Source organism: Neoarius graeffei, chromosome 11, assembly GCF_027579695.1.
Source record: "Neoarius graeffei isolate fNeoGra1 chromosome 11, fNeoGra1.pri, whole genome shotgun sequence".
Classification (NCBI taxonomy): domain Eukaryota; kingdom Metazoa; phylum Chordata; class Actinopteri; order Siluriformes; family Ariidae; genus Neoarius; species Neoarius graeffei.
In genome coordinates, this window is record NC_083579.1 from 54,794,723 (window position 1) to 54,805,904 (window position 11,182).

An 11,182-nucleotide genomic window follows, 5' to 3' on the forward strand; every position below is an offset into this window, starting at 1 on the left:
TTAAAGTAGTAAATTTGACTTATTAACATTTACTTACTTACATTAACTATTTAATAACAAATAATTCAGACCACTGCAGAGAATGAGTAATATGTATGCAAAAATGAACAAATGTATATCCAAAGATTGTTTTATTTCTCAAAATAATACTGTTGAGCCGGAAGCTCTGTTTTTTTCGGTTCTGAAAAAGTCATTTTTCCAAATCGTGTAAATCCGTTAAGATTTTTTTTTGGAGGGGTGGCTCTCTCACTGTCTCACTCTCATAGGGCCAATGATTTTCTGTGATCGCGGAAAACAGATGGAAATTACGGAATTTTTATAGTGAAACATTGCTCGTGTGTCAAAATGTAACTGCCGCAGAAGGCTTCCGCCCAAGCAGACATGCCTTCAGTGTTGCCAGATATTGCTAACGTTTTCCACCCCAAAATATGTTCAAAACCAGCCAAAAAGCACCTAAACCTGCCCAATCTGGCAACACTGCATGCCTTTCCAGTCAAGTGATTGTGATTGGCTTGTGGCACACCTAGCCAGCCAATGAGCTGCTTGTTTACAGATTCGCTCCCCGCGTCGCAACCAGAATGGCGACCGCTTAAAAGAAATGAATGCTCTGCCAGTGGCGAGTGTGGACGTTGCGTGACTTGCAGAAGATTGTCGCAGGTCGGCGAAAAAACGACTTACTAATAGATATAAAAAAATAAAAGTAATTTAAGTAAGTTTAAAATGTAATTTAAATAAAAAGTAAAGTATTCATAAATTGAAGTTTGGAAGCGCCTCTGTTTTTGGGCTGAGGAGAAGTTTGAAAGGGTGTACCGCGATTCTGCCTTCTTGTATCGCGATACGGATCGTGGCTCTGCGTATCGCGATTTCGATTTCGATACGCATATCGTTACAGCCCTACATAAAATATATATCAAAATAATTATACATCACTTACTTTAGCTAGTTAGGTAGTTTAGAAAGCAAACTCATGGGCTAAACGTTTCTGAGTGCCACATCATCTAATCTCAGATGCCTAACCAAAGCCATTGAGCATATTTTGTGCGATCCCTTGTTTAGGGAAGTACTGAGAATGTTTGTTTTAAATCGAAATTTAGGGCTTTTTTTTAAGCTTAATTTAACCTAAAAACAAATGCATATAATTGTAAATAGCCACGCAGCAGCATTTCAGTTTTTAAAAGTTGCACTTTCTGGTTCAAGGACATTTTTAAGAGATATCCAATGCTTTCACCCAGTATTAACAAGCAATAAGAGTTTGAAGGGTAAGGAAGCATGCCTGTTTTGTTCTTCCACTATCTTTACCTCCTTATTAAAGCAGTACTTGGTGAACCAAATCTGCTTGCTGTGTTTTGCTGCATTTGCTGTAAAAATGATGCCGGCGTTGTGTATGACAGGTTACTCTGATGGCAGCTAGTGCTATATTCTTATCTGGAGATGGTCTGTGGCAGAGCTCCATCATGTACTTTGTTGTGTTCCTTTCTCTTTTTTGCCTCCCCATAGCAGAGTGGAAGAGCTTATCTTAAGACACTCTATTATCCATCACTTAACCTCCCACATTTCCCATCACCCCCTATTGCTACCTCTTAGTGCTGGGCAGCCAGAGAATGACAAGCATGGACAACTCTGTGTGTAAATGTGCCACAGGGAGCTGATCTCTCTCTCTCTCTCTCTCTCTCTCTCTCTCTCTCTCATATATATATATCAGCTTCTTCTGTGCCTTGTTCGCAATGCTGCCCTATTCTATCCTCAACTGTTTGGCCAATATTAGCCTAAGTGTAAATACTTGGTTGAGGTTTTCAAACTTATTGAAGCCAATCGAACCAAAAATCACTTCATTCCTGCATTTTCTGTTCCTATGACAATTCCCTGGGAATATGACTGAGTGATCCATGCACCTTCTTTCATTACATTTAGTAAATGGTTAGAGAAGATGGTGGTATTCAGTCAAGCTACTATCACTTAAAATCTGGAAATTGCCGTATGACTTATGAAAATACACAGAGAAATGGCATAACATTCATGTGTACAGTATTAACTAAACAACTGAATATTTCTACCTTGCATCTAGTGATTTTTTTTTTTTGGGGGGGGGGCATGGAGGAGCAGCAGGTATTGTTATTGCCTCATAGCTCCAGAAGCCCAGGTCCAATCCTGAGCTCAGGTTACTGTATGTGTTGAGTTTCTGTTCACGCTCTCTCCAAGTCCTTCTGTGTTCTCTGGTTTCCTTACTGGTTCTCTATAACGGATTGGTGTCTCATTAAAGGTGCTTTACCACTGCATGGAGGCTCCAGATCCACCACCATCTTGACTAGGATTGAGTGGCTACTAAAGATCCCTGAATGAACGAACTAGTGTTTTAGAATCGGGTCCAGGTTCACCTCAACAATGAACCAAATAAAACATTTAGTGAAGATAAGGAAAGTGCATTAATCACTGCATATTTGTTTTCTTTCAGAGCTCAGTTTAGTCACTGTGTGGCTGACCTCTCTGTTCCTGTGCTCATATTCGCTGTCATGGCTCTCCTGCATGCTTTATGTAACAGGTAAGACTCAGCAGACGAGTCTCCCATCCATCCATTATCTGTAGCTGCTTATCCTGTACAGGGTCGCAGGCAAGCTGGAGCCTATCCCAGCTGACTATGGGTGAGAGGCGGGGTACACCCTGGACAAGTCGCCAGGTCATCACAGGGCTGACACATAGAGACAAACAACCATTCACACTCACATTCACACCTACGGTCAATTTAGAGCCTAACCTGCATGTCTTTGGACTGTGGGGGAAACCGGAGCACCCGGAGGAAACCCACGCGGACACGGGGAGAACATGCAAACTCCACACAGAAAGGTCCCCGTCAGCCGCTGGGCTCAAACCCAGAACCTTCTTGCTGTGAGGCGACAGTGCTAACCACTACACCACAGTTCTGCATGTGAACTGAAAATAGATATTGCTGCTTTCAGTAACTTTCCATCAAAAGATGGTGGTGCGTTTTTACAACTGATGGATACGAATGGCTTAATTGACAAGTGAGGCGTTCTGCTTTTTAAGATTGCGTCATCACTGCAGCCGATAGAGAATTTGATGTCACAGGTAAACACGCCTGTATATTACTGAATAATGACAGTCTCGTTTCACCCACAGGAGATGCCGTGCTTTCGTGTGCCTGATTGCTGTTATGGTGAGTGTGTATTCAGTGTTCTTTGCCTGGAGAGCCAACCTGGACATTGAGAATCCCCTGCTGCTTGGAGTTGTGAGTGTCAAGTGTGTCTGTAACAAACAGATGATTAGTTTCAGTTACGCATGAACTGGAGATACCGGTGATATCAACACTGTGGGAAACATTCACACACTGAGGCTTCAACTAATTTATTTTTACTTTGTTCTGCTCAGCAAGAAGGCTTTGAATGTTGAATGAAAGCTGTGTATGTGTGTATGGGGGTAGGTGGAGCGGTTCTGGCTACAGGCTGATGCTGGTGTGTGTGTTCTGGCTGGTGTGGGGCTGACCTGGACAGTGTGTTTGTTGGAGAGATGGCTGGGGATGAGATCTGTATGGAACGTGGGAGCCTGGTTCCTTACTGCAGGACTTCTTTCACACATGATTCACTTAAACCAAAGGTAAACATGCGTGTGTGCACTTGTGTGTCTGTGAATGAACTCACTAAATAAAGCCACATGCAGTTAATTCCTGAATTCTTGGCATATTTTAAGAGAATGGAGAACATTCATTCATTCATTCATTCATTCATTCATTCATTCATCTTCAGTAACTGGGTTTAACCTGGTCAGCGTCGTGATGGAACACTGTGGCAACTGAGTGTTGCCAATCCACTTACCAGCACATTTTCAGTAGGTAAGAGGAAACCAGAAAACCCAAAAGAAACCCACACCGACATGGAGAGAACGTGCAAAACTCCATACAGACAGTAACCTGAGCTCAGGATCGAAGGGAGACCTGAAAACAGTGTTGTCAAGAAAAAAAACATACTACTTTAGAAATCCTTTTATGTATAAAAAAAAAATCAGTTTGAATAAATATACATGGATGTGGGGCGGCACGGTGGTGTAGTGGTTAGCGCTGTCGCCTCACAGCAAGAAGGTCCGGGTTCGAGCCCCGTGGCCGGCGAGGGCCTTTCTGTGTGGAGTTTGCATGTTCTCCCCGTGTCCGTGTGGGTTTCCTCCGGGTGCTCCGGTTTCCCCCACAGTCCAAAGACATGCAGGTTAGGTTAACTGGCGACTCTAAATTGACCGTAGGTGTGAATGTGAGTGTGAATGGTTGTCTGTGTCTATGCGTCAGCCCTGTGATGACCTGGCGACTTGTCCAGGGTGTACCCCGCCTTTCGCCCGTAGTCAGCTGGGATAGGCTCCAGCTTGCCTGCGACCCTGTAGAAGGATAAAGCGGCTAGAGATAATGAGATGAGATACATGGATGTCTTTAAGCTCAAAGTTTCACGCGTTCATTTTTGCTCATTTTCATGAAGGGAGTCAATAATTCTGAAACTGACTGTAGGTGTTAACACACTGCTGAAGTGGCAATATTTTTATATATTAGAGGTGAAGCATTAGAAATGACGCCTTGAAAGTAAAGGCCTGCGCAATGTTTACAATGAACTGTTTCCAGGATTTTTTTTTTTTAATTTTCCATGCTGTATTTGTTATCCTATCCATTCCTCTCCCTTCAACTGTGTTTCCCGGGGTCGTAGGTTTTCTCTCTGCTTCGGACATGGTAGTCACTCACCTAATTATTCGTCACGTCCACGCTTCATCAAACATCAAAAGCGCCCGAGCTCATAACGTTCCGTCTCTTTTCACTCTCTACTTGATTTGCTGTCCTGGCCATGCTAGTCACGCAGATTAAAGCGCTGGTGCTCTGTGGTTGATTAGGCGTACTGGCCACAGCAGTCGCATAGATTACAGCCGTGTGGTATGGTGCTTCGTACCGTGCCACTTTGATCAGCCTGCTTGGAAGGATGTACTTGTTGGCGCTCATCACACCTGTCAGAGGCTGATTACAGAGGCAAGGCGCTCAGCTGCATCATCTGAGAAAGTTTAACATCATTCATTCACTCTCGTGCTGCCTCTGTGTGGGAGAGGAGCTGACAGCAGACCAGCTGGAGGTGTGATAGTGTCATGGATCTCCTGTACTCTTCAATGCCTATAGAGCTATCTGTACTGTGTACCTCGTTTTTGTAATCATGAATAAATTCTCATACCTTCAGCTTTATAAGTGAGTGATTGTTCCTAAGCATCCTGGTTTGTTTAAATGGTGCTAGTACAGTGCATCCTTTTTGAGTACTTTCAAGTGTTGAATAATGTGTGTGCTTGCAGAGAGTTTGATCAGAGTAGGAACGATGTTGTGGAGAGATTCGCCCGTGAGCTCATTTTCTCGTTCCCAGAGAGCTCTTTGGTGCTGACAAGGGGTGATCTTCCTGGGAACACACTCCGCTACTTGCACTACTGCCAGGGCTTGCGGCCAGACCTCAGCCTCATTGACCAAGAGGTTTTACAGCAAAGCACATTTTACTACTATACTATTTTTAGTATTATAAATTTAATTCCTGTTTAATGCTGATTTAGATATTAGGTTTTCATGCCAAATTCCTCTTGATTCTCAGATGATGACCTATAGCTGGTATGTGCCTAAGCTGCAACAGCATCTTCCTGGAGTAAAGTTCCCTGGAAGAGTTTGGGATCCAGTTAACACTGAACAGAAGAATAGCTTTAACATCGAACAGTTTATCCAGCACAATATACAGTGAGTTTTTAACATGCGCACGCACACACACACACTTCACTATTTTGCAGTGACGTTCCCCCAGATTACTACAGCTGCTTATTATCATCGTCTCTGGCTAAAACACAGCCCTGATACCTCTGATGGATTTTCGTTATGCCATACTAGATAGCACAAAGCACAGAAGGAGAGGAAGGTGAATGAAGAGTTGGGTTCTTTACCCCCTCCCTCCACCAGACGGCAGCATTTCCTTGCCAGAAGCTTGGAGCCTGGGGCTTTAGGCACTGTAGGCTCTACTCTGGGGACCTGAGTGCTTTGCAGAGGGAAAAGCAAAAAGGGAAATGCATGACAGTTGCATGAATAGAATCTGTGCCTGGTCCTAGACTACAAAAAAAGATTTAAAGTGGAGAATTTTAGCTGACAGTGTAATTCGTCCAAGCCTTGCTATAATTTCTTCCAGAAGATCAACTCTAAGTATAGGATTTTATTATTCAGTTGGTTCAGGAGTGCAGGTGTGCATCAGGACTAGGATCCCACATGACCCAAAAAATACGATGCAGGAGCAGGTGTTTTTCACATTCATGCACACAGGAGAGGGCTGTCCGATATGAAGCTTGCAAGGCAAAGAAAAGCCATGCTCGTTAATACGCGAGTTCATTGGGCAGGACACGGTGTTGTGCAACTGCTTTTTTTGGATCAAGGTCACTGTGGTTTAAATTACTTTTATTTATTTTTTTTGCGGTGCGGTTTCCATCAAATCCTGCATTCTGATTGGCTGGCGAGTGGGTCCGTATCCTACGATACGGACCCCAGTTACAGACCTCAGTTACGGACCTCTGGCGACCTGCTTGTTCACAACAACAACAAACATAGTAGAATTTTTTGTCAACATTTATCTTTTTTTAATAAGATTTATTTATAAGATTATCAAAAATCTTATACATTTTTGCCAGCATTTTTCAGGAAAATAGCATTAATTTTACAGCATGGATAGCGATAACGACAGTCTTCACAGGGAAAGCGAGTTTTACTACCCTGAGGAAGAAGAAATAAAAGAAAACATTTCAGGAGAAAGCTAAAAACCTGTAATTTGCTAACGGCAAGCAAAAACATGGCTGAATCCTGAATGACTCAATTTTATTTAAATAGAGGACTACATAGGCGGGAAAATTTAGATTTTTTTCCTGCCATGGAAGTGCACTTGTATACCGAGGAGGAAACCATTTGCATTACAGCCGTGAATGAGGATTCAAAATAGCATTAATTTTACAGCATGGATAGCGATAACGACAGTGTTCACAGCGAAAGCGAGTTTTACTACCCTGAGGAAGACAAAATAAAAGAAAACATTTCGGAAGAAAGCTAAAAACCTCTAACTTGCTAACGCCAAGCAAAAACATGGCTGAATCCTGAATGACTCAGTTTTGTATAAATAGGGGACTACATAGGCGGCAAAATGTAGTTTTTTTCCTGCCACGGAAGTGCACTTGCATACCGAGGAGGAAGCAATTTGCATTACAGCCGTGAATGAGGATTCAAAATGGTGGCTCGGCTCGGTTTTCCCCTTTCGGGCGCTCTCGTTTTCTGTTAGAGTTTGGTAAAGAAAAAAATAAATATATTATTTACCAGCTTAAGGTCGGTCCATATGGTGAAATACCATGACCTCGGCCTTGAATACTGACCTCGGCCCAGAGGGCCTTGGTCAGTACTTTCAAGACCTCAGTCACGGTGTTTCACGATACGGACCTCCCAACTGGTAAATAACATATATATATTTTTAAAATATTTTTGGGAAGTAGAGGGATGGCTGGATTGGTCAAGAGGGGTTTGTGGAAGCAGGCAATAGGATTTAAAAAGAATAGTGCTTGTACATTGTTATATCACACTAGCTGACTTTTAAAGGAAAATATGGATTGAATTGAGTAAATCAATGGGGAAACTATTATATCTTTTTCTTTGTCAGTTGCAATTAGAATTTTTTTGTGGACTCACCAAGACAACAAATTGTCGAGAATCTGAATCACAAAATCTCTGACTTAGAGTCATGTGCCTCTTATATATCACGTGTTGCATTCGTGTGTGTTTCTTTGTGTTTGCATGTAGCCGGCCTGTATTTGTGTGCATTGGAATGACGGAAGGAGACCAGAGTTGGGAGAAGTCCTTCTCCCAGTGGCCTTGGGGTGTCTGTGAGCAGCTGATGCCCCTCACAAGCCACCTGCACCCTGTGGCGTGGGTACAGCGCACACAGAATCTGTACAACTGGAGTGAGGCATATAACAGGTACACTATGTACTCCATTTCACATGATACATCTGCTGGATATTCACATTTCACCAGCTCAAAGTTTCTTTCGAAATTTTATGTACCAGCTCGTGCCCTTCTTTTAGGAGATATATCTGACTCTATCAGATGCATATTTTTAAAATAAGTTTTTAAATATGTTCTAAAAGTGATTCCTGTTAAACCGAGATCTATACAGCACCGAGCGCCATAATTTATTTCTTACTGCATCTCTCACTTCATTCTCCACTGCTGCTGAAGTCCACTTAACCACTGCACTGGGGTCCTGCTGGGAAGGCAGCCATCGTCTCCAGCTTCAAAGTCGTTATTAGTCTGCTGACCCCACCCTAATGACTTTCTAAACTGCAGCGTGCCGATACGTGCGTATAAAGTGAAATTAGTTCTAGTCTTCGGTGCTGAGGCTCTGCGTGCCTGCCTGGTATTCAGCGAGCTAATCGGGGTTGAATGGTGTGACATTACTCTCCTCTCGGCCGCTACAAGCGTGTCTGTCCCTGCCTGGCAGCCAAATATTAGCCGGGAAGTCACATGCTAAAATATTCCTTTGAAGGAGAGGCCGCATGGTTATGCGCAATGAAATGGAACGGAAGAAGTGCAGAAATATGTGGGTCATTTAGCACATTGGGAGTGCTTTTAAAGATTGCAGGCACTGAATATCAGCTGTCACATGTTCTTATGAGGATCTACTGGATTGCTCATTTCTGCCAACAGAAACATGGACATGAGAGCCTGATACCACTGGCATGCTCAGTGCGTTTTAAAATGTATTTATTCTCTAAACATACTACATTTGTTAAATAATATTGAAGAATTACAGTTGTCTTTGGTGTCTTATTTTCCATATTAGGGTCAAATAGTGTGTGTATGGGGGGGAATGATACGACGTGAAGAGAGTACTGTAGATATAAGGATATGCTGAGTAGTAGAATAAAAAAACAACAACTCGTACATCACAATATTGCTGTTTTTTGTGATCTTCCATTGTAGCTTTCCTCCTGGCTCATGGGAGCAAGTGGCCAATGAGGAAATGTGGCAGGCCAGGTAATGCTTCCTACGATCACTGTTATCTTATTGTCCAGCAAGCCATAGATGTTAAATTTCACTTGATCACCGTGTGTGTGTGTGTGTGTGTGTGTGTGTGTGTGCGCGCCATGTTCGTAGAATTAGAATCTCATTTCTAAGAGAACCAGACATCATTTCTGTGGTTGATTTTATAGGATGAAAACGGCATTCTTTCTCTTCGACCTTGCCGAGAGGATGGAGGGAGGGGGTCAGATTCACCTCTATGAGCTCTCTTACAATGTGAGTATGACGCAGTGGATTTCCTAGTTTTAGCCAATATAGCTGATAAAGAACAGATTTTAATGTCCTAATAGTATTTTCAACATCCATAATTAATTTCAAGTCCTAAGTTTATTCATTGATGTAATTTTCTCATTGTGTCTAAATGCATTCTAGCTACACTCAGGTTCTTTCAAACAGAGACTCTCCAAGGCTCTTCTGTGTTATTTACTCGTTTGTCAAGGGAATACTTAACGTTTTTTATTTATAACAGGTTTTTTGTTTAAAAACATGACGTGGAAAAGGAACACATTATGCACCTTGCTGTCAACAAGACATAAGATCCTCTGGAATTCACTAATTAATTATATTCATAAACAACAGCAACAGCATTATGTATTGCCTATTACTGATGTATATCCAACAGTCACGTAACGTAAATATCACTTAGCCATCGACAGTATTTATTCTTTTCTGTCATTTTTTTTATTTTATTTTAATAGTTTATCTGACTCTTGGTTTACATTTGCAATCCAAACTCTATTTTATTTTATTTTTTCCCCCCTACAATAGCATTTTATCCTTTTTTATTTATATTTACAGATGTATTGTCAAATCGTGTATGCCCAGATGGACTATCCTGCTAATTGGGATAAGAATCTGGCTTTGGCTGCTGAGCGCTTGCTCCGTTTAGGAGGAGGACATCATGAGCTAGAGTCTCTTCTGAGCCACAGTATCCATCACTTCAGCCGGTACCTTGAGAGAGAGCCCATTGACCCTCAGAGCGGCGCCATCCGTTCCGCCATCACACACCTGAGCAAGGAGAGGGACAGACTCAGAGACTCGCTCAGGAAAAACACAACATAGACCCTAAAGAAACTTCGGAAAATCTGAACACTCTTTACCAGATATATATAGCTGTACTGTTTAAGGGAATAGGAATACCAACAAGAAAGGAATTCCTGATACAGAGTCAGGTGAGGATCTTATAGGAAAGAAGCAGAGAGAAAGAAAGATTAATGCTGCCAATTTCAGTGAGAATCATACAGGTCAGTCGTGCAGTTTGATGAGATACATGGTGGTTTATTTTGGTACTGGTGTTGCATTTAATAGATACAGTAAACTGAGCTATCTGATTTTATTTGGCTGTGTGATAATGCCATTAGTTAGGTATTGATGAAAGCCAGGCTGTTAATGAGCCATCTATGTACATTTATGTAAAATTTTTTTTTTGCTTTGTAAACACACAGTATGTGTTGTAATAACTTTTGAAAAATATTAGACACGTTTCTAATACAGCATTGTTATTGCTGTCTGAGACGCTGGGAGGGGTTTTTAAAGTTGAGATGAAATACCAGGAAGAGAAAACTTTCTGAAAAATAATGGGTTTTTTTTTAAAGTTTGAATTCACTCAATGTGTGCTATTTTTGTACCACAATAAATCAATATTATATTTTATAAATGAAGCCCCTCTCTCTGTCTCTTTCACTTTCTCTCTCCTTCTTACTCACTCATAATAATTATCCATTTCCCTCCTGCTGTCATGTGTCTCTGGCTCCCACAATAGAAGCACAGCAGTCCGGGATTGAGATTGGAACGCAACCCAATTTGGGAGCAGCCAAAGGAGATTAAGAAGGGCGCACTAATCTGGGGACAACCTCTTGAAATGGCCCATCGTTTTCTCTTTTTCCTCGATCAGTCTCCACTGCACAGTGCTCCTGCAACTCCTTTAAACTCCACATACCAATGGATTTGATGAGTCTGTTTATTTTATATTCCGAATTCTTGTTAAGGCGTTGGTTCGGGCTTGTAATCCCTGATGATGGTGTGATCTGAGAATGCAGTATGTGATGCAGCTTTCCTGCAAACTACACATAC

The 11,182-nt window shown here is 42.0% G+C and overlaps 1 protein-coding gene across 1 annotated transcript in view; it reads left to right on the plus strand.

The window, feature by feature from the left end:
* Positions 1 to 10,727, plus strand: part of tmem260 (transmembrane protein 260) — a 46,603-nt gene extending 35,876 nt beyond the window's left edge. Inside the window, exons 8-16 of the mRNA XM_060933063.1 lie at positions 2,453 to 2,539; positions 3,136 to 3,244; positions 3,437 to 3,609; positions 5,320 to 5,491; positions 5,607 to 5,746; positions 7,829 to 8,005; positions 9,011 to 9,064; positions 9,241 to 9,325; positions 9,908 to 10,727. Coding sequence (XP_060789046.1) covers positions 2,453 to 2,539; positions 3,136 to 3,244; positions 3,437 to 3,609; positions 5,320 to 5,491; positions 5,607 to 5,746; positions 7,829 to 8,005; positions 9,011 to 9,064; positions 9,241 to 9,325; positions 9,908 to 10,171 — 1,261 coding nt within the window. The 3' untranslated portion in view covers positions 10,172 to 10,727. The remainder of the gene's footprint in view (positions 1 to 2,452; positions 2,540 to 3,135; positions 3,245 to 3,436; positions 3,610 to 5,319; positions 5,492 to 5,606; positions 5,747 to 7,828; positions 8,006 to 9,010; positions 9,065 to 9,240; positions 9,326 to 9,907) is intronic.
* Positions 10,728 to 11,182: the final 455 nt, after the last annotated feature.